The sequence below is a fragment of the Bubalus kerabau genome, chromosome 6 (genome assembly GCF_029407905.1).
Source record: "Bubalus kerabau isolate K-KA32 ecotype Philippines breed swamp buffalo chromosome 6, PCC_UOA_SB_1v2, whole genome shotgun sequence".
In the NCBI taxonomy this organism is placed as follows: Eukaryota; Metazoa; Chordata; class Mammalia; order Artiodactyla; family Bovidae; genus Bubalus; species Bubalus kerabau.
In genome coordinates, this window is record NC_073629.1 from 3,411,787 (window position 1) to 3,436,270 (window position 24,484).

General features: G+C 42.6%; 1 protein-coding gene across 1 annotated transcript in view; it reads right to left on the reverse strand.

The window, feature by feature from the left end:
• Window positions 1-23,967, reverse strand: part of LOC129655853 (uncharacterized) — a 45,312-nt gene extending 21,345 nt beyond the window's left edge. The window contains exons 1-2 of the mRNA XM_055586675.1: window positions 23,926-23,967; window positions 23,581-23,597 (exon numbers count right to left, since the gene is read on the reverse strand). Of these exons, the coding sequence (XP_055442650.1) occupies window positions 23,581-23,597; window positions 23,926-23,967 (59 nt within the window). The remainder of the gene's footprint in view (window positions 1-23,580; window positions 23,598-23,925) is intronic.
• Window positions 23,968-24,484: the final 517 nt, after the last annotated feature.

The window sequence follows — 24,484 nt, forward strand, 5'->3', positions numbered from 1 at the left end:
AATTGATCATTAATTCTACTCTGCTCTATGCCTATCATCATCTCTCAGTGACATTCAATGACAGTCAGTAACTGCCACCAATTCCATGATCCTCTTAGGTACATTTTCCTCACACCTCTCCAGTGCCTTAACTATAGTACGTCCCCCATGTATGAACCTTGAGGTTGCAAACTTTCAATGATGTGCACGTGTGTTCACATGTCCAATCACATAAGTTAGTCCAGGTGTCTGGCATGTCTTGTCACATGCATGCACCCTCTACAAGTGGTCGTGCTTTTGTGTACTTTACCGTACAGTACCATATAGAGTACAGTAATACAGTATCTTTACTTCAACCTCAGGATGTCCTGAAGCAACCTTAAAAGCAGCAGTTTATAGCTGATTGTGTTAGTTGGGTACCTAGGCTGACTTTGTTGGATGTAGGAACAAATTGGACATATGAACATACTCTTCTCGTTCACACGTAGGGTACTTACTGCACTACATGAGCCAGTGCATCCCCTTCCACTAGTGTCCTAGCCCAGTCCTCACAACTGACCTGCTACATACACCAGGGGCTATCCTGAGTCCATCTACTACCAGTGTTAACATTCTCTTTGCCAGATGACTGGTGAATGAGACCTCTAAGTTCACATTTTAGCATCTCCTTCCCAGGACCACTCCTGACACCGTCTTAGCTGGGATTTCTGGGAGATAGATCGTTGTACAGAAAGTTGACCGGAGGGTCCTCTCAGAAGACATCCCTGTGAGGAAGTAAGGAAGGCAGGATTGGAGAAGCCGGCCTGCAAAGAAGCTGCAACCAAGGCTCCAGACAATTTTATGAGGAACTCTGGTGCTGAGATGGCCTTGTGAAGTGGACCCACACTGAGGCAAGGGAGCTAAGCCTTGGTATCTCTGAAATCAGCTAGTCTTTGGCTGTGACTGCACTCCCTGTGAAGGGGCATGACTTTGGGGAGGCAGTACCCCATGGCCCAGAACAAACCTCAGTGAGAGCTGCAGCAGCTGCTGACATTTCCAACAAATAAGGATGCATATGCTAACCAGGAAAAGAGGGTCTGGAGCCCCAGTGTCCAGCAGAAAGAGATATGGGACCCAATCAAGAGAAGGGGTGAAAAAGTCAAAAGGGAAGTGAGTGGTAGAAGGAAGAGGGGAAGTGCCTCAGGCAGAGGGAGGAACATGAGCCAGACAGGGACAGAGAATGAAATGACGTTTGATGAGGCTGGAGCTCCGGTGGAGTGCTTGGGGGAGGGTGCCAGATGAGGCTGGAGAGGGAGACAGCAGGCTCCTTTGTCATGTGGAGGGGGGCAGCAGGCATGGTGTGCACAGTGCATGACGCACTCATTCCACTGTTTAACCTTTCAGCGAGGACTCTTGTTTCTCTCATTTCTAAGTTTTTGTGGAAGTGAGTCACTATTACCCCGTGTTCACCCAAGAGTCCCTTTGAGGAATTAAGGCTTATGGACAAAAAATGAGAAGAGTTTGATACCTAGCAATCTAGATGAAATGTCTGGGATGGATGGAATGCCCTAGGAACATGCCATGTAACACACTCCTTCTGCTCTATGCTGTTTTCTGTAGGAGAGGCTGCAATTCTTTCCCTGCCTTAGTACATGCAGTTATAGCTGACGCCAGAAAGCAGAGGACAGAATTTACCCTAGCTTCCCAGGAACCACATAGGGCAGAAATTAGCGTGCTCCATGAAGAAAGTATGACAAGTGAGGCTGCCAATCAACAGATTAGGTTATGTGGAAGAAGAAGCTGGACAGGAAGATGAGTGGGTTTCAATTCAAGGGTGTGCTCTGCGTGGTGCTTTGGGAAAATCCCTGTACCTCCCAGGGCTCTAGAGAGCAGGGCTAGGCTCAGTCCTCTCAGTTCAGCAGTCCTTTGATTCAGTATTTCTTAACAAATATCTTATAATATACTTAATGAAAGCAAGACATCACCCTTTGATGACCAAATCCATCCTGAGTCTACTTTTCTTTTGGGCAAGGTTTTTGGTAGTAAGAGGAAAAAGCAGGTGGCCTATGGGAGCTGGTGAGAATTTCTTCCCCTCTAGACACAGTGATCAATGAACCAAAAAGACACGTAACCTTCCAGTCTAAGGTTTCCTCCTGAATGGTAGGTTCACTGACTTTTCACTGGAGCATCCCACCCCACACAAGGAGAGTTCAACCATCCTTGGCTTCAACTCTTATCTAGCAATTAGCAGGCACACTGCCCTTTCTAATTCCTAATCTAATCTTCCCTGCTGCTTTCTCCATGCTCTCCTCACTTCATCCCTGCCTTGCAGCACATGTTACTTGATTCACAAAATTACTGCCTTCCCAGCCCAGGCAAACACGGTTTAGGGCTTTATCTAAGCAGTGGGTAGAAAGACAAATACTACATTACAGAGTTAACTTTGTAAAGCAAAGACCAATCTATTATTTATAACCATGAAGAACTCTATTAATTCCCTGTCCTCAAATAGAGCAAATCTATGCCTTAAACAAGTTGGTTCTCTTAACAGTTGTTAGTTTAAGATTGGCTTACTGCACTAGGCACCAATGCACATTAGTGGATTACACATATTACTTATTTAACCAATGTATTTCATTAATGGGTTCACCTAACTACATATGAAAGCATAGCTTATCTACTTAGAAGCTGTGCACTTGCATCAAATATTCATTTTCAATAGTAAATATGCTTTATAAGAAGCCAACAGCCTCCCACAGTGACCACATAATTCTGGACCATCAGCAGTGGCAGCAGCTGGCAGCGTCTTTTGGTCAAGCCGCCCAAGGGGCTCCCAAATGGAGGATACTTCCTAAGGTGTTATTAGGCATCATTTCACCTGTCAACAAGCACCTGATGGGCATCTGCTCTGTGCCCCAGACTATGCACAGGGGAGAGATGCAGTGGGAGGCATTGGGAGGCAGTGGAACCTTCCTGGAAGCTCCAAGTCTAGCTCCAGTCCCACTGTTGTCTCTCATTAGCTATATAAGCTTTGGCAAAACATTTCATCTCTGTAAGCTTTAATTTCCTCCCTTAAAGAATGAAGCTACTTACAGCACTGTCATGAGGCTCAGTGACCATAGTGAAGTGAAGGTGCTGGAAATCATCCTCAGAGAGGAGTCATTCTGGCTACTGCTGTTGTTGTTGTTAGGCATAAAACAATTTCTGCTCTTTTGATTTTCTATTCTCAATTACAAATTTTCCCATGAAAGAAGTGAGACTGTTTATTCATCTCTGATCAGTGCCTGGCACATCTCTGACCCTCCATAATTGTTGGGTAAATAAGTGTCTTCCTTATGAGTAATCATTTGTTTCATTTCTAATTATTAAATAAGTTTTAAGTAAGATAATTATAATTGATACAAATGATAACTGGTAACAGATAGATCATCATTTGACACAATTAAAGACAAACAAGATATTACAATGCACATACATGCATTCATTCAATAAATACTTCAGTTCAGTTCAGTTCAGTCACTCAGTCATGTCTGACTCTTTGCGACCCCATGAATTGCAGCATGCCAGGCCTCCCTGTCTATCACCAACTCCCAAACATCCGCTGGATCATGGAAAAAGCAAGAGAGTTCCAGAAAAAATCTATTTCTGCTTTATTGACTATTCCAAAGCCTTTGACTGTGTAGATCACAATAAACTGTGGAAAATTCTGAAAGAGATGGGAATACCAGACCACCTGACCTGCCTCTTGAGAAATCTGTATGCAGGTCAGGAAGTAACAGTTAGAACTGGACATGGAACAATAAATACTTACCAAAGTCCATTTTAAGTTCTAAGCCCTGTTCTAGGTGCTGGGGCAAAAATGAGAACAAGACACACACGGTTCCTATCTTAATAGCAGGGCCCTTATAAAAGGAGAAGATGAACAAGAAATAAATATGCAAATATCAAGATAATTGCAGGACTTCCTGGTGGTCCAGTGGTTAAGAGTCCACCTGCCAAGGCGCCTGGTCCAGGAAGATCCCACATGCGTCAGAGCAGCTAAGCCCATGCACCACAAATGCTGAGCCCACACTCTAGAGCTCACATGCTGCAACTACGGTGCCTATGTACTGCAGCTACTGAAGCCTCTGTGCCTAGAGACCACATTCCGCAATAAGAGAAACCACTGCAATGAGAAGCCTACGCGCTGCAATGAAGAGTAGTCCCCACTCACTGCAACCTGAGAAAGCCTGCACACAGCAGTGAAGACTCAGTACAGCCAAAATTTAAATAAATAAATTTTAAAATTAAAAAAAGGTAATTGCAAAGAGTTGTAATGGAGGGAAGGCATGGCTACATTAGGGTGACTTCTCAGACAGAATATTGGGACTGGACTGGAATTTTAAAAGGGACCTTGGCCCCTGAAGTTCAATTTTCTAGGCAGAAGGAGCAAGTGCCTTAAATGGGGGTGGGTTGTTACATTCAAGATATAAACAACAACCCAGTGCAGAAGTAGAAGAAACAAAGAATGGTATGCAAGGAGAATCTGTAGCATGTTGAGCTATAGCCAGCACTTGGGATTTTAATTTAAGAGCAGGGGAAGTGAACAGAAGTTTATAAATAGAGAAGAGATGAACCACTTTACATTTTCAGAATTTCTGTCTAGTTATCATGCAGAGAAAGATTTGTAGGAGAAAAGAGGCTATTTCCATAAGCCAGAGTTTCAGTTGGGGTTCCCCAGAAGCAAACCCTAAGACAAGAGCTCAAGTGCAATTTGTTTATTTAGGAGATGAAGGGAAGTCCTTGGTAGAAGTGTGGGGAAGGAATACAAAGAAAAAGCAAGCAGCAAAGAGTATTTTATTAAGCCGGTTGCCATAGTGAGTGACTGGAGCTTAATGCTGCAGAGAAACCTGGGGAAATGCTTCAATACACATCGAAGAATAGTCCTGCCTCAAAAGTGAGAGAGTCAGGGTATTTATGCGCCAACTCCCAAATAGAGGTTTCTGTTAGGAAATAGCAATTGTTACCTCCACAGCCCTTCCTATCATAGCAGGTGTGCAGACAGACTGACCATTCAAGATTGGAGGAGGGCAGGTTTGCTCATTGAGATGCAAAATCCAAGGGAGATGAGTGGGCACTAACATCACCTGCTACATGAGGTTAGATATAACGATGACTTGAAATAAGAGATACTGGTGGAGAAGGGGATGAACTTGAAGCCAAACTGGCAAGGCTTGCCAGATAAGTTTGGGGAGTGACAGAAAGAGAAAATCAAGGATAGTTTCTGCACTGGGACCTAAGTAACTGGGTGGATAGTGGGACCATCTTATGAAATGGAAATGTTTGGAGAAGGCATCAGCTTCAAGGGAAAAGAATCAACAGATTTGTTTTGACATGCCTGTTAGACCTCAGAAAGGAACTGCCAAGTAGACACTTGTATGCAAAAGTTGAGCTCATGGAAAATGGCCCTGCACTCAGTCTCCCACCCTGACTCTGACCAGAATAGCATGGTTTTGGCTCAGATGGTAAAGAATCAGCCTGCAGGAGACCCAGGTTTGATCCCTGGGTCGGAAAGATCCCCAAGAGAAAGGAATGGCAACCCACTCCAGCATTTTTGCCTGGAGAATCCCATGGACAGAGGAGCTTGGCAGGCTACAGTCCATGGAATCACAAAGAATTGGACACGACTGAGCAACTAACACTTTCACTTTCATATTTTTTATTCCCATTTTATAAGTTGGTTTCTTGAAGAATTTCATCTGAATTCATGATTCTGGCACTAAGAAGTATTTGCCAAACACCTACTAGTGCAAATAGGTTGACTGCGGAAACTGAGATCCAGTACTTACTGAACAGTTATTATGTGACCGGCCTTGTACTAGACTATGTCACATGCATTATCACATGTAAGCCTCCAGTAACCGAAGATAAGATTTTATTATTGCCATTTTACAGCTAGGAAATCTGACTCAGAGAGGTGAGGTGACTTATTCAATGTCACACAGCTAAGAGAGAGAGGAGAGGAATCAGGCTTCCATGCTCCAGCTCCACACTCATTCCCCAGCACCATGTTACCTGGCTCAGTAATGAAAAGCAGACTCTGCATCCAGCTTGGGTCCCTAAGTTTGGCTGCTGAAGGATTTTGGCATGGCTTTTTAGTCATTTGTTAGAGACCGCACCCAGAAGAAACCAGAAAGGAAGGACCCAATGACCATTTCCCAGGGAGTGTCTGAAGAATAGCCTCCACCAAGGAAAGATCCCATGATCACCAACTTGAAGAAAGACTGTTCTCTTAAAGGGTCTGGGAGCATGCTGGAACGTCAACAAAGCTAATAACACAATAGTTTACCAAAACAAAACCTGCTTTTGGTTTTTGTTTGTTTCCTGCTTTGTTTTTTTGGCCATGCCACACAGCTTGCAGGATCTTAGTTTGCTGAGGGTTTGATCCCTGGTTGGGGAACTAATGTGCAGTCCTAACCACTGGACCACAGGGAATTCCTAAAACCTGCTTTTGTTTAATCTAAAACATTTCCCAAATCTGCTCTGCCATTGGACCCTAATCTCAAGAGCCCTATTACCATCCCCAGAGGGAGTGTTCTGAGGGACATGTTTGAAAATCCCACACTTGGCTAAGTCAGCACACCTTGGATTTCATCTTGTCTCGGTCATCTCAACCCTTCAGATGGCGCCATGACTTTGAACATCTTGCTTAACTCTGAAATTCAGTGTCCCCCATTCTGACAATAGCATTCACAACTCTTCCATTCAACAAATGTTTGCTGAGCTTGTGCCAGGCCCAGTGCCAGGAGTGGCAGGTCCACAGTGAATGAGTCAGCTCCTGACAGCTTGGTTCCTGGTGCAAGCCACAGAGAAGGAGGCCACCTATTGCGGCTACATGACCTCCAGAGCTTTCTCTTCTGTGAGAACCCACGCGAAGCTTTTATCAGAGTAGACAAGATAAACGATCATTTATCCACAATGAACCTTAAGCCAGCTAAGAAGTAGCCCTGACAGCAGGACTACTACACACCCCGTAGGACCAGTGCAAAGGGCCCCGTACTCTCAAAGCATGCGGATTGCACTAGAACAAAGTAAGACATAAAGCTTTTTTCTTCTAAAACAGTGTTACTTGCAAACTACCATAGGTATGATGATGATACATGAGTCACACATAAATTTATAAATTGCAAAAATACAATATTTTGATATCATTTTACAGAACAAAATAAGCAATAATATGTTATTAAAATGATATCTTGATTGACTATGAGATTCTTCTGTCTGGCTTTTCTAAATATTCATTTATTAGGTCCAAAATTTATACTTTTAGCAACTTCATTTTCAGTTGATGTAATTGAAAGCATCTCTCTTGGCAACTGCAAGATCACAAATAATTTTTGGTAATTTTTTATCTTGAGAAGGATCTTTCTGCTGATGCAGCTATTACTGGAACTGTTAAGAGTATTTTAAAGGTTGTGACAACATTGGGATAAATTTCTGATAAGTTATTTCAAAATATAAATTTTAGTGCATCTACAGCTGATGATTCTTGCAAAACAATTTTTCTAAAAAGATTTAACTCCACACAATTCACTTTTGTGTAAGTCTGAATTTAATTTGAAATATAAATTCATCCAATGACATCTTAATATTTCCTGATATTTCCTGTAACTTGTGGAGGATGTACAAGAAACCAAAAGTAACATCATGATTTACGTATCACTCGAAACATCTGTGTATGGCATATGGTTGTATCTTCAGTTACAAAGCAAAATTAATTTTTAAATAGTTTTCATGGATAATTGGCTTATCCAAAGCATCTTTTGAAAGTGGTGTTCTTTTCTATTGAATGAGATGATCTTTAAATTTGATTTCTCTTTCTAATCATGCTTGCTTTGCAATGTTGCAGCAGTTTTCAAACCCAGAGATTCTGAACTTTTTGAAGGGGGAGACAGGGACAAATTAGTAAGTTGGGATTAACATATACACACCACTATATATATATATATAATATATAGACAACAAGGACCTGCTGGGAACTATACTCAATATTTTGTAATTATAAGAGAAAGGAATCTGAAAAAGAATGTGTTTGTGTATAACTGAATCACCGTGCTGTACACTTGAAACTACCAAGATATTGTAAGTTAACTGTACTTCAATATAAACACTTTTTAAACACTGTAAAATAAGATACTAGGAAATGATTAGGTGGATCATCCGCTAGCCTCTCTTCCTCTAAGCTTCTAATACAGCCAGCTAATCAATATCCAAGTGAGCACCACCTACTTGCAGTGTGACTTCAAGAATGCAGAGTACATGGGGATGAACTGGGAGACTGGGCTTGACAAACATACACTACCATGTATAAAATAGATAACTAACGAGAGCAAATTGTATAGCACAGGGAACTCTACTCAGTGCTCTGTGGTGACCTAAACGGGAAGGAGTCCAAGGAAGAGGGGCTATATGTAGACATGTAACTGATTCACTTGGATGTACAGCAGAAACTAACACAGCATTTTAAGCAATTATACTCCAGTCCAAAAAAAGAATGCACAGTATAGTAAATACAGGCATCAGTATTGTAGTATAATCAAAGTTGTTAAGAGACTAGATCTTAATTATTCCAATCATTAAAAAGAAATGATGATTATGTGACATGATGGAGTTGCTAATTCTCTCTACAAAGGCAATCATATTATAGTATATAAGTATATCAAATCAACACATTGTACACCTTAAATTTACAGTATTATATGTCAAATATATTTCAATAAAAAAGAACATTTGTAGTTCTTTAATAATAAACAGACTGAAGAATTATAACTCTAATGTATACTTTATAGCAAAGTCCATGTGCATACTCACTGGCAGTTTGTAATAATTTTCTGACAAAGCTTGCTCGCTTTTCCTGTAGTTCCTGTCCTATTGCTCAGGCTGGAGTTAATACTTGTGCAGCTGGCATAGGGACAGGCTCTAGGATGGACAGGCAAGTCTCGACCCCAGACCCTAGCACCGGCCACATGGAGTTCCACCTTTCTCCCATGGCCATATCGCTACCTCCGCTGCTTCTGTCACCATCATCACTGCCAATCCAGCCCCAGGGCTGTGCCCTGCAGCACCCTGAACACCCCAAGCATGCAGGCAGACTGTCAGGCCAACTCCTCAGCACGCACGTTACCTGCTATGTTTACAAGTCTGGCCTATACTTACACACATGTTGCCTAGAATATCTCCTCTGCTCGCATACATGCTCCTTTGGGCTTTCTTACAAAACACACATTCAAAGATAAGATTATTAAGAATTTCAAGACACTGACAGCAGAGGATAAACCAAGATCCCTGCTTCCTCTGAGAGTAGAGTCTTGCACAGGTCTTACACCCATAAAGCCAGCCCTGCCTGAGAGGCATCAACATTTACACTATTCTACAGGTTTTTCAGAAACCCTATGACATCCTTCAGCATCATATTTGCAGCCCTAACACGTGTCAGCCTTGAAGGACTGCAAAGATACAAATAGCCTGGCCCTGGATCTTCCATCAGATCCTTCCCTATATCATACCAAGGTATTTATCCTGTTGGATTCTTTGAGTTCCAACCCTAGTCTGTCTTTTTTAACTTTTCAATGCATCCCATCTTTATTTCTGAAATCCTCCACTGATAGATCCATCTGATCCAAAGATTTAATCTCTCCTACAGGTTTTGCTCATTTGGCTTTGCTGGGTTCCAGCTTGATTTTTCCAATGGCAATAATACTGCATTTAAAAATAAACTGAAGGAATTATAATTGTGATAAGAATTAGCCTATAAGCAGTGACTAATGGAGGTGACTGTGGATTAAGTGACTAAGCAGTCAGTGGGCTAAGTAGCTATTATAAGATAAATCTCAGCTAGAATCAAAAGAACAGCACCCTACCTCCTTGGCCCTTTTCCCACAGCTCTCTTTTTCTCTTGAAATGTTGAATTCTAAATACGAAGAGCCATCATCTTTCTTCTCTCTGAGTCAGCCCTCTGGAAGATCCTATGAAAGGAAGAGAATTAACATTCTTAAGTACCACTATATACCAAGCATGATGCCAGGCACTTTATAAAATCTTATTTACTCTTCATTGTTGTTGGTGTTCAGTTGCTCAGTCATATCCGACACTTTATGACCCCATGGACTGCAGCACATCAGGCTCCCCGGTCCTTCACCATCTCCCAGAGCTTGCTCAAACCCATGTCCAACAAGTCGCTGATGCCATCCAACCATCTCATCCTCTGTCATCCCTTTCTCCCCCTCTCAATCTTTCCTAGCATCAGGGCCTTTCCTAATGAGTCAGCTCTTCGCATCAGGTGGTCAAACAAAGCATTGGAGCTTCAGCATCTGTTCTTCCAGTGAATATTCAGGGTTGATTTCCTTTAGGATGGACTGGTTGGATCTCTTTGCAGTCCAAGGGACTCTCAAGAGTCTTCTCCAACACCACAGTTCAAAAGCATCAATTCTTCATACTCAGCTTTCTCTATGGTCCAGCTCTCACATCCATACATGACTGCTGGAAAAACCATAGCTTTAACTAGATGGACCTTTGTTGGCAAAGTAATGTCTCTGGCTTTTTAATACGCTGTCTAGTTTCATCACAGCTTTTCTTCCAAGGAGCAACTGTCTCTTAATTTTGTGGCTGCAGCCACCATCGACAGTGATTTTTGGAGCCCAATAATATAAAGTCTGTCACTGCTTCCATTGTTTCCTTATCTACTTGCCATAAAGTGATGAGACTGGATGCCATGATCTTGGTTTTTTGAATGTTGTGTTTTAAGCCAGCTCTTTCACTTTCCTCTTTCACTTTCATCAAGAGGCTCTTTAGTTCCTCTTCACTTTCTGCCATAAGGGTGGTGTCATCTGCATATCTGAGGTTATTGATATTTCTCCCAGCAATCTTGATTCCAGTTTATGCTGAATCTAGCCCAGCATTTCACATGATGTACTCTAAATAGAAGTTAAATAAGCAGGGTGACAATATACAGCCTTGATGTACTACTTTCCCTATTTTGAACCAGTCAAATTCTATCTGTTGCTTCTTGATTTGTACATGGGTTTCTCAGGAAGCAGGTCAGGTGGTCTGATATTCCCATCTCTTTAATAATTTTCCACAGTTTGTTGTGGTCCACACAGTCAAAGGCTTTGGAGTAGTCAATAAAGCAGAAGTAAATGTTTTTCTGGAACTCTCTCACTTTTTCAATGATTCAACCAATACTGGCAATTTGATCCCTGGTTCCTCTGCCTTTTCTAAATCCAGTTTGAACATCTGGAATTCTCGGTTCACATACTGTTGAAGCATGGCTTGGAGAATTTTGAGCATTACTTTACTAGCATGTGAGATGAGTGCAATTGTGCGGTAGTTTGAGCATTCTTTGGCATTGCCTTTCTTTGGGATTGGAATGAAAACTGACCTTTTCCAGTCCTGTGGCCACTGCTGAGTTTTCCAAATTTGCTGGCACACTGAGTGCAGCATTTTAACAGCATAATCTTTTAAGATTTGAAATAGCTCAGCTGGAATTCCATCATCTCCACTAGCTTTGTTTGTAGTGATGCTTCCTAAGGCCCACTTGACTTCATATTCCAAGATGTCTGGTTCTAGGTGAGTAATCACATCATCATGGTTGTCTGGGTCATTAAGATCTTTTTTGTATAGTTCTTCTGTGTATTCTTTCCACCTCTTCTTAATATCTTCTGCTTCTGTTAGGTCCACAATGTTTCTGTCCTTTATTGTTCCCATCTTTGCATGAAATGTTCCAATTGTGTCTCTAATTTTCTTGAAGAGATCTCTAGTCTTTCCCATTCCATTGTTTTCCTCTATTTCTTTGCACTGATCACTGAGGAAGGCTTTCTTGTCCCTTACTATTCTCTGGAACTCTGCATTTAGATGGCATATCCTTTTCTCCCTTGCTTTTTGTTTCTCTTCTTTCTCAGCTAATTGTAAGGCCTCTAACAACCCTTTTACCTTTTTGCATTTCTTTTTTAGGGGATGGTTTTGATCATTGCCTCCTGTAAAATGTTACAAACCTCTGCCCATAATTCTTCAGGCACTCTGTCTATCATATCTAATCTCTTGAATCTATTTGTCATGTCCACTGTATAATTGTAAGGGATTTGATTTAGGTCATACCTGAATGGCTTATTGATTTTCTCTACTTTCTTCAATTTAAGTCTGAATTTGGCAATAAGGAGTTCATGATCTGAGCCACGGTCAACTCTTGGTCTTGTTTTTGCTGACTGTATAGGGTTTCTCCATCTTTGACTGCAATGAATATAATCAAACTGATTTTGGTATTGACCATCAAGTCAATACCAAGAGACAAGAGTCAACAAGAGACAAGTCGTCTCTTGTATTATTGGAAGAGGGTGTTTGCTATGACCAGTGTGTTCTGTATGAGGGTGTCTGGCCTGAACTAAATGATAGGCTGAGGCAAGTTTGCCAAATCTCATTCTGCTAACCAAGAAATGGAAATATTCAATAAAGGGTACAGTGGTCCAGGAGATCCTCTACAAGAGAAGAGGATGGCAAGGAGTCAACATCTAGAGGTGTCTCTAAGCTGGCGTTTAGGGTTGCATTTATGTGGTGGCCACAGCTGTTCATGTGAGCCGGCTGTCACCACTTTATAGCTAATGGAATAAAGATACAGATGTGAGAGTTGGATCATAAAGAAGGCTGAGCACTGAAGAATTGATGTTTTCAAACTGTGGTGCTGGAGAAGACTCTTGAGAGTCCCTTGGACAACTAAGAGATCGAACCAGTCAATCCTAAAGGAGATCAACCCTGAATATTCACTGAAAGGACTGATGCTGAAGCTGAATCTCCAATACTTTGGCCACCTGAAGCAAAGAGCTGACTCATTGAGTTAGAAAAGATCCTGATGCTGGGAAAGAATGATGGCAAGAAGAGAAGGGGGCAGCAGAGGTTGAGATGGTTAGATAGTATCACTGATTCAATAGACATGAGTTTGAGCAAACTTCAGGAGATAGTGAAGGACAAGAAAGCCTGGCATGCTGCAGTCCATGGGGTCACAAAGAATCAGACAGGACTTAGCAGCTGAACAACAACAAAAATGAAGTAGGTTCCCCAGGACCATATCAACAGAACCCAAATTCCAACTGGACCTGGTACATAAAGATTCCAACATTATGTGATTATGACACTGATGTAAAAGTTTGGTTTTGTTAACTCCCCTGGGCCCACCACACACACACACACACACACACACACACACACACACCCCCATTCAGCTGAAGTATCTGACAACATAATTCTCTACATTGGTCTTAGCAAAGAGCTTCATTCAACCAAGCTAACTCAGCTAGCCCAGGATCCCTGGCACTGAATTAAGAAAAAAACATGAGTCTAAATACCCAGTTTGTAAACTGAATAGGCCAATTGTGTTTCTCTGGATGCCAACAAACCTTGTCAGCCTGACTCTTACTAATTATTTTTCAAACAACTGTCTAGGCTGTGGACTGAAATTATTTTGAAACAAAATGCTACTTTGAAACAAAACTGAGCAGTGATTCTTTTGCCACCTTTTTATCACTCTCTAGAAACAATGACTACCTCTGATAGGCAGAGGCCCTTGAGGCAAGTAAGAACTAGGAACAAACAGGTTTCACCAAGAATGAAAAGTAATTCAGTTAATATTTCAAGAAAAGTATCCATTCCATACTTACAGAGGACCTTGAATGTGAAGGATGTGGAGGGTGAAGGAGGCAGACAAGTAAGTGGAAGTAATAGTGAGATTGGTACAGTATCAGATGATGACATCTACGGGGGGACACTTCTCCACGTAAAGTGGACACTCTCACCTAAGCTATTCTTTTTGTCTCTGTTGAGATAAAAACCTCTGCTCTTCTCCCCAGGAAACTCGGCCTCATACGTGCTGCTGACGGCTGAGTGGGTGTCTGTCTAGTTGGTTCTCACACTAAGTTGAGTCCCAAATTAGTCTTCATCAGTAATAAATGTGATATTTTAGTTCTCGTCAGTGGCACAAGTTGTAAAGAACCCATCTGCCAATGCAGGAGATGTAAGAATTTCTGTCCCTGGGTCAGCAAAATCCCCTGGAGGAGGGGGTGGCGACCCACTCCAGTATTCTTGCTTGGAGAATCCCATGGACAAAAGAGCCTGCCAGGCTACAGTCCATCAGGTCATAAAGAGTCAGACATGACAAAGCTACTTAACATGCACAGTTCTTGTCTGCTTAACTCGTTTATCTTTACCTCCATTTCTTCGGAATGCAGGTAAGAAGAAAGGCACTAGTCATGGTGTTTTCTCAGAGACCCCAGCTCCATCAGACCCTTTACCAACATATTTTGTGAATGGTCATTCAATCTACTTCCCCCTAGAGGCATTGTTCAGTCCACTCATCATTCAAACCTCTTTGCACACCTTGCTTGTCTCATCCACCAACATAGTCCCCCATTACAAAAAGAGATAATGTGAGTACCTCAACTCATATTGCCTTGTTTTAAATAAACTCATGCCAGTTCCAAAGGGACATCATTTCCTCTGCTAAATCTACTTTTACTCCATGATAGGTGGGACTTAGCCAGGTATCAAGGTCAAGCTGTGGGAGCTTAACTTTTTCCCTTTATAGAAGCAGATATCATGTGGTTCTTTCATTCTCCCTGATTCTTCAGAGTTCAGGGCAGCATCTCTGTGGCCACATCTGCAATTTCTTCCTGCTCCCTTGGAAGTAATTCATCTGAGTTTGAACGCCTTTAGAGCCACTTTGTACTGTCACTTCACTCATCTTAGATTTCAATTCCCTCTTAATCATGTTTGTTCTGCCCTTTCCAGTTTCAAGGTCATTCTGCTTGATAGTGAAGACAGAGGCAAATGAGAGCTGTTTTCTCGGTCATCTTTGGACTACCATTCAGCTCTTACTTCAGCATCTTACTTCAAAGGTAACTTTTTTTTCTTTCTTCTTCTTCTTTTTTTTGGAGGGGTGGGGGGGCAATAAAAATTTTTTAAGCTGCATCTCATTCTGGGCTTTACCAATTCCAACACTATTTTTGTACATCTGTGCCTCTCTTGTGGTTTCCTGGTTATTTGGAGATATTTCCATCTTTTATGCAAGGTTTTTAAATATCTGAGCCCCTCTGGGATCCCCCCTGCGCAGTTACTTACTGTCCCTGCCTCTACCCCACACTTACACCCTGGGTTCTTTGCACTGATACACTCTTAGACATTTCTGCCACAGTGCTCTGTGTTAAAATCTTGGCATTTCTTAATGCATTCTCTATGTCCTGCACATCACTGGATCTGTATATACAGTCTTCAGTGTTGTTTTTGCCACAGTCTGCTCTTCCTGCCTGTTTTGAATAGCTGCACAGTTCCACTACTCCTCTCCATGCCAGGACCCTCTCGTTCACAGCTATAACAACTGATACTCAGGCATTTTTCTCCTTTTTCCCTGAATTCTGGTTTAAAACCACCTCAGCCAGGTGAACAATTTTCTTGCTAAGCATCTTCCCCACCTCCCCTCAGGCGTTCTCAGATGCAGAGTAAGTGGTGAGCAGCTGGGATGCTCAGGGCAAGCACAGTGGGTCAAGTGTTCAAGTGCAAAGTCCACTTACAAAGTCCCTTCACCTCTCCGAAGACATGAGCTTTATTGTCTGTAATGTGTATGACTACCTACCTCCTACATCCTGTCATCTTGTGACAATTAAATCAGAAGAAATCTATAGCAGTCTCTACAAATGCTCCCACGAGTCCATCTGTTTTTCTCTGTCATCTGCACTGAGCAGCAGGCCTGTCAGTCCAGTTTCCTTCTACTTCGTGTGTTTCTAAAGCCACACCCTTCTCTCCCACTCCTCACGCCCCTGAACTCCCATTCAAACCTCAGGTTCTAGGCCTGCTCTGTTCTTATCATACTGAGGAAGACGGAGACAGTCAGGAATATGGGGTTGCCCCAGGTCCCGGATTTTTCCTGTGCATCCCAGCTTCTGATGTCTGCTGCTCTTTCAGGAAGCCCTAGGGACCCTCCTCAGGGGAGAAAAAGAGGAAGATGGTTTGCCTTGTCCTTTGAACATCATTTCTCTAGAAAGAGATGTGCAGCTATTTAGAGAGGGAATGCCTGGCTTGATGCCAAAAGTTTCTGGAAATATTCTCCATTCATATCCTAAACAAAACTATAAAGATATAGAAAAGGGAAAGGGAAAGGGAAGTCGCTCAGTCGTGTCCGACTCTTCGCGACCCCATGGACTGCAGCCTACCAGGCTCCTCCGTCCGTGGGATTTTCCAGACAAAAGTACTGGAGTGGGGTGCCATCGCCTATAGGCATCCTAAAGGCAAAAATGGCACCTGCATAAAATGCCTTAGAAGGATGACATCCTGGGTCAGCAGTGGCTGCCACAGGGGCAGGGGCTCTGGGTGCAGCAGCCCTGGGTGTTGGTGCCTTTTCTTTACAGTTTTCTCTCTCTCACCTTTAATTCCTTTAATAGTTGCTATACTATTTGAATTTTACACTGTTTAAGGGCAAACACAGGTGTTTCAGAATATTATGATGCCTGATTGTGAGGCTGTGGAGGGAGAAGAGTCCATTCCTACACCATGCAGTGGTGGCCAGGATTTGGATGGGCAGCTCATGCACTCTCCTGTGATAACTGAGTTAAGATTTCTGCAAAACCCACTTACTGAATTCTCAGCTATTGCACTAAGGACCCTGCATATTGTCTCAGTTAGTCCTCACTAACTTCATGAGGTAAGCATTGTTACTTCAGTTTTACCCATGAAGAAGCCAAGATTTGTGAAGTTAAGTAACTTGCCATGCAGCGTGTGGCAAAGCAAAGGTTTGAACACAGATCTATGTCTGGAATCAATTATTTTAGCCACTTCTCTATGCTATGCTACTCCTCACCCCTACATATGCACTCATACACACACTCATATACACAGAAGTATTTGCACAGGGACTGCACATATAAATGAGTATGTGCAAATATGTGCATGCATACACATATATACACACACATGCTCATACACACAAACACACATTTTCCTTTCACTTCAAAGTGATGTTTGAGACTGCTAACAGATGATTAGAGCTCAAACATTTAGATCCTCTTTCACAGTTGGCAAGAAAGGAGCCCCCTTTACATCTGTTTTGCTGCTGCTGCTGCTGCTAAGTCACGTCAGTCCTGTCCGACTCTGTGTGACCCCATAGACCAGGCTCCCGTCCCTGGAATTCTCCAGGTAAGCATTCTGGAGTGGGTTGCTATTTCCTTCTCCAGTGCAGGAAAGTGAAAAGTGAAAGTGAAGTTGCTCAGTCATGTCCGACTCTTCGGAACCCCATGGACTGTAGCCTACCAGGCTCCTCCATCCATGGGATTTCCCAGGCAAGAGTACTGGAGTGGGTTGCCATTGCCTTCTCCACATCTGTTTTACATCTCTGTAAAGCTGATTTACATCTCTGAACCTGTGGTGGAGATAGTTAACTTTGCCTAACCAAAGGGCTATCTTTCAGGGCAGGGCTAGTTGCCAGCCCAGAGAACACTGTCTGATTTGTTCTTAAGCCTCACTGTTGAGGAGGGTCTTCAGGTTGAAGTCCTGTCTCAGTGTGATCCACTCTTCAGGTTTTTCACCCTTGCCCAGCAGTCCCCCATTCACTGTGTGCCTGTTCAGAAGTTGCCTCTTCTGAGTCAGGATATGTATCATTTATAAACTAAATAGTAAGGTATCAATGGATCACCAAGAACTTTGTTTTGCCAGATCCCCAGGTTGGGAAATGTGCTGTAGGTCCTAGAACTTTTTAGCAGTACAAGAATTTATTTGGTATAATTATTCTGCAGTTTGTGGGTCATTTGCTCAGCGGCTCTATGGTGGGGTTAATGATGACCTCCTCCAAGAGGGCTTATGGTACACCCACGTCTGCTGCACCTAGAGCCCCTGCCCCTGTGGCAGGCCACTGATGTCCCGGACTCCACAGGAGACACTCAAAAATTCAAACAGGAGACATTCAAACACTCAAAGAAATAGAAGAAAACAATAGAATAGGAAAGACTAGAGAGCTCTTCAAGAAAATTAGAGATATCAAGGGAATATTTCATGAAAAGATGCGCACAATAAAAGATAGAAATAGTATGGACCTAACAGAAGCAGAAGATATTAAGAAGAGGTGGCAAGAATACACAGAAGAATTATACAAAAAAGATCTTCATGACCCAGACAACCACGATGGTGTGATCACTGGACTAGAGACAGACATCCTGGAATGTGAAGTCAAGTGGGCCTTAGGAAGCATCACTACAAACAAAGCTAGTGGAGATGATGGAATTCCAGTTGAGCTATTTCAAATCCTAAAAGATGATGCTGTGAAACTGATGCACTCAATATGCCAGCAAATTTGGAAAACAGCAGTGGCCACAGGACTGGAAAAGGTCAGTTTTCATTCTAATCCCAAAGAAAGGCAATGCCAAAGAATGTTCAAACTACTGCACAATTATACTGATCTCACACACTAGCAAAGTAATGCTCAAAGTTCTCTAAGCCAAGGCTTCAACAGTATGTGAACCATGAGCTTCACAATGTTCAAACTGGATTTAGAAAAGGCAGAGGAGCCAGAGATCAAATTGCCAGTATCAGTTGGATCATAGAAAAAGCAAGAGAATTCCAAAAAAAAATTATCAAAGACTTTGACTATGTGGATCACTACAAACTGTGGAAAATTCTTAAAGAGATGGGAATACCAGAACATCTTACTGGCCTCCTGAGAAATCTGTATGCAGGTGAAAAAGCAACAGTTAGAAATGGACATGAAACAACAGACTGGTTCCAAATTGGGAAAGAATACATCAAGGTTGTATACTGTCACCCTGCTTATTTAACTTATCTGCAGAGTATATCATGTGAAATGCCAGGCTGGATGAAGAACAAGCTGGAATCAAGATTGCTGGGAAAAATATAAGTAACTTCAGATATACAGATGACACTACCCTTATGGCAGAAAGTGAAGAACTAAAGCGCCTCTTGATGAAAGTGAAAGAGGAGAGTGATAAATTTGACTTAAAACTCAGTATTTACAAAACTAAGATCATGACATCTAGTCCCATCACTTCAAGGCAAACAGATGGGGAAACAATGGAAACAGTGAGAGACTTTATTTTGGGGAGGCTCCAAAATCACTGCAGATGGTGACTGCAGTCATGAAATTAAAAGATGCATGGTCCCTGGAAGAAAAGCTATGACCAACCTAGACAGCATATTAAAAATCAGGGACATTACTTTGTCAAGAAAGGTCCATGTAGTGAAAGCTATGGTTTTTCCAATAGTCATGTATGGATGTGAGAGTTGGACTATAAAGAAAACTGAGCACAGAAGAATTGATGCTTTTGAACTGTGGTGTTAGAGAAGACTCTTGAGAGTCCCTTGGACTGCAAGAAGATCCAACAAGTCCATCCTAAAGGAAATCAGTCCTGAATATTCACTGAAAGGACTGATGCTGAACCTGAAACTCCAATACTTTGACCACTTGATGCAAAGAACTGACTCAAAGACCCTGATGCTGGGAAAGATTGAAGGCAGGAGGAGAAGTGGATGACAGAGGATGAGATAGTTGGATGGCATCACCGACTCAGTGGACATGAGTTTGAGCGAACTTCGGGAGTTGGTGATGGACAGGGAGGCCTGGCATGCTGCAGTCTATGGGGTCACAAAGAGTCAGACAACACTGAGTCACTGAACTGAACTGAACTGAGGAAATTTCTATGACTCTGCTTTTCTAAAACTGAAACTTTGTCTGACAGAGGAAGTAGAGCTACCACCTGAGCACCCAGGTACTTCTGTGTCCTTCTTCAGTAGTCAGCTGGTGGAGCATCTGCGCACATTACAAGCTCCTACTCTGAGAAGTAGACCTGTGTCCTTGTTCCCAGCACCACGGTCCCTGCAGGTCTCTGGAAGCACTTCTTTGTTTTTTAACTCTCTTTAGTCTCATGTTAAACTGCATACTCCCTTTTATAATAAGCCCTGGATGTCTGCCCTACACAGTCTGTAACAGCTGGCACAACGTCTCTGTGGACAAGGACCCAGCCTTGTGTTGCTTCAGTATCAGGGCAGGCAGACTGTCAAAATGGTCAAGGACAAGGTCTCTGGAGTCATAAAGGCTCAAGAATTCAAGGCCCAATACTACTTCTTTTTAGCTGAATGACCTCACATATGTTATTTAAGATCTCGGAGCTTCAGCTTCCTCCTCAGTAAATTGGGCATACCAATTTCTATTCCATAAATTTGCTATAAAGATTAAATGAGAATATACATATCAAGTGCTTAGAGTCTGGCATGAGTATACACACACACTCACACAAACACTCAATAAATTGGTAGTTATTATTATTCCTCACAGTGCCTTGCTGGGAGAGAGCAGAATAGATGTGTAATACATTATATGCTTCTTTGATCCTTTATTGTCTCACTAGTTACTGATGCTTCTTAGTATAAGGACAGACACAGAGAAATCCTAAGATGGTCAACTCCCCAAAGCAGAAATTATCAGTTGAATAACAGGATGCCCAAAAGGCATACAGATCAGATGAATGACTAGTCTTAGCGTATTTCAGTCTTTCCCATCGCTGGAGGGCCGGAGGTCCTGACTGGGCCGGTGTTTCCCCAGCACAGTGGTCCTTAGACTTGAGGGTAAAAGAGGTGCCATTAGTTTGCTCGGTTGAAAGGAAGGCTCAGTGAAATCCAGCACACTGCTGTCTGCCCGCCACAGACCACGTCAGGGCCCGCGTTTTGTTATTTCCCTCCAATTTATGAGACAAACCTTGGTCTTCAAATCAGTAAGCATGAAGAATGGCTCTACAGGGGAATATGTTGTTTGAATCCAGCTGTTGAAATGTGGTGGTTTGTGAGTAATTAGCTCATTTGCTCCAGAGGATAAACTGAAACTATCCAGATTCAAGGCCAGGTTTCCACCAGCCGTTATGGAGTTCGAACTCCTTCCTCCAAGTCTTAGAGAGTTGCATTCGTCTGCTTAAGCTGCTATCACAAAATATCACAGATGGGGTGGCTTAAACAACAGACACCTACATGTCACAAGCAGGGGCACTCATCATCTCTGTATCTTTAGAGTCCTTCTTCCTTTTTCTTGAGGAACAGCATGTGTCCACAACTGAATAGGTCTATGGCCCAGTCCTACAGGATTGAAGAAGTCTGACAATTCTTTATTTTGTCTCATATTTTTTCTGTTCTCTGTCATTCAGACTATCAGTGTCTTCACTGATATAATTGCATCTCTGTCCTTAGCTTCTGTTAAAATGCTGGATTAAGCCTGTGAGTCACATACATGATCTCTTCATCAAATGGTTGTTCAGTCCCTCTAATAGCGCTCTCTTTGCAAGCTTCCTCACGCGTTGCAATATGGATAGGCAGATTTCCCAAATCTTCAAGTTCTGCCTCCTTTTTGCTGAACAATCTCTTCTTCAATCTGTCTTTTTCCTTTCACATTTTACTATAGGCATTCAAGAGAAATAAAGCTACTCCTTCAAATTTTTGCTTAAAAATCTCCTCAAATAAATATCCAATTTCATCACTTGGAAATTCTACAAACACCACAGACACTAGCAAACAGTTCAGCCAAGTTCTTTGCCACTTTATAACGAGGATTGCCTTTCCTCCAGTTTCCCGTAACATGCTCCTCATTTCCACCTGAGACCTCACCAGAATCACTTTTAACATTTCTAGCACGTGCCTCAAATCTTGTCCAGCCTCTACTCATCACCCAGTTACAAAGCTGCTTCCACATGTTTAGGTATTTGTTACATCAGTACCCCTCTTTCTGGTAGCAAAATCTGTATTAATGTGCTCAGGCTGCGTTAACAAAATGCCACCAACTAGGTAGCTTAAACAGCAAACATTTATGTCTTACAGTTCTTGGGGAAGTTCAAGATCAAGGTATTGGCAAGTTTAGTTGCTGGTGAGGACCCTCTTCCTTACTTGCAGCCAACCACTTTCTCACTATGGCAAAGAAAGAAATCTCTCTTCCTCCTCCTCCTCATCTTTCCTCTCCTCCTTCCTCATCTTCCATTAATTCCCTCTTGATGGCCCTACTCTCATGACCTTCTCTGACACTATTCACTTTCCTAGGCCCCATTCCCAAATACCATTACACTGAGGGTTGGGCCTTCATACAAACTTGGGGTGGGGAGAATACAATTCAGTCCTCAGCAATGATTTAACATCTGCATTTTTACTTAAGCCTTGTCTGGTCCTAGGAGCCCTCTCGCCTATATTGTGTGACATCTGTGAATATTTTTAAGAAAAGGCAGGCATAGCTGCACCTTCCATTTTCCCTCATCCCTCTTCCTTTAACTCTTAAATAATTGGTCAAATGAGAACTGCTAGAATTTATTGAGAATTTACTATGTGCCAGGCACTGTTCTAAATAACTTATTATTAAGCCTCATAACAAATCTTGAGTTAGAGTTCTCTTCACAAACTTTTTTGAATATAGAATGCATGCATGCATGCTAAGTTGCTTCAGTTACATGTCCAACTCTTTGCAACCCCATGGACTGTAGCCTGCCAGGCTCCCCCGTCCTTGGGATTCTCCAGGCAAGAATACAGGTGTGGGTTGCCTTGCCCTCCTCCAGGGAATCTTCCTGACCCAGAGATTGAACCTGCATCTCCTGTGGCTCCTGCATTGCAGGGGAAATCTTTGCTGCTGAGCCACTGGGGAAGCATGCAATATAGGATAGGTATTACTAACAACTGTATTTAAAAGATGAGCAAAATGGAGACACAGAAAGTTGAGTAATGTGTTCAGAATTGAAAGACCCAGAATTTAAACAGAAGCTGTCTAACTGGAGAGCCCACATCTTAATCGTTACACCACAGGTCTCTGAATGTGTTATATGCTGCCACACCTCTTTGTGTGTCTCCTCTGTCTAAAATTCCCTTCCTGCCCCATTCCATCATTTGGTGAGCTGCTACTCACCCTTCAAGTTCATGAAGTCTTTCCCTGACCCCACTGGGAGAGTTAGATATGGGCTTTCCTCTCTGCCCCCCAGCACATGGCATATAACATGGGCCAGTTTTCCAGCACTCCCATGACAGTTGATCGTGTATCTTTCCCCACCAGTCAAGATGAAACAGAGGACCCCCAGCACAGGTCTAAGTAGTCCACATCTTTGAAACCCCAAAACCATGCACATGGGGCTTAGTACATTGTTGTCATTCAAAATATTATTGTTGAAGTTAAAACTAAAAAGCATAACTAGGTAATAAACTGTTTGAATTCAGCAAACTCAGGAAACTCCTTGAATTCTGACCCTCAAAATGAAATAGCTGACATCTAATTTTTCTGCTACAAATTTGTCAAGGATAAAATAGGTCCCTGGCTCTTATCAACTCCTGGGAAATGTTTCCTCTTCTCTTTTAATACCACTCTTCCTCAGCTGTTGCCTGAACAATCCCATTGGTCCCCTTCTACCCCTTTCCCTGTCTTTCCCATTCCAAATCACTAGCTTAGGCTCTACCAGAATGATCTACGTAAACAGATCCAACGATGTCACTTCCTACAATCCTTTCAATGTCCCCACCTCCCTCTCACCTTACACACACCCAAGGCTGACCAGCATACTTGTTGTGGGTTGTTAGTTCAACCCCACTCACCCAGCTCCAATGATGTACTTTTAAATACTTAAACGCCATCACATTTCAACATCAGCATTCAGGGTTGAGGGAAGATGCTGAAATCATCTTGCAGGCTCAAGGTGGAGAAATTTTAAACTCATTGGTTTTCCGTGCTGACTAAGTTCTATTCGACTAGAGGGAAACAAATCAATCGCATCACTTTTCACTTAATTAGCCTGAAGCTGCTGGCCTGGGCATTCTTCCTGCCGAGCCAGCACAGCCTGTCTGCTTCATTCCCCTTCTGATAGTCAGCAGAGGGCCCCTCCACAGTGTACTCCTAGTCCTATGGCCACATCCCGTGGGCCCCAGCAGCCACTCACTCACGTCTATATTATGAAGCTTCTGCCTCATAGAGTAGGTGTCCATGTTCTCACCAGGCTCTGAGTCTGAAGGGGCAGAGACAATGCTCACTTATTATTTATCCCCAGGACCTGGCATACAGTTGATACTCAGTTTTCAATAAATGATGTCACATCCCAGAGTAAAATTCCCAAAACCATGATTAAGAATTAGATGTAATCTTCTAATTCCACTCTAGTAATTGGTCAAGCATCTTGCTGGCTCACAATGCAGGGCACCTGTCTTCTCCTTGTCTCTTCAGATGGGCGCAAAACAGTCTCTATGTATCCAGCTACAAGCAGTTCAAGCCACACCCCGGCATCTGGATGACATCTTCTCCCCAGTTCATGTTGATAAACTCCTTCTTGGGTTGTTTAAAAAAATAATAACCAGCCCAGTTGGCCCTAGTGGTGAAGAAATCACCTGCCAATTCAGGAGACGTAAGAGACATGGGTTCAATCCCTGGATTGGGAAGAAGAGGGAATGGCAACCCGCTCCAGTATTCTTGCCTGGAGAATCTCATAGAAAGATGATCCTGGCTGGC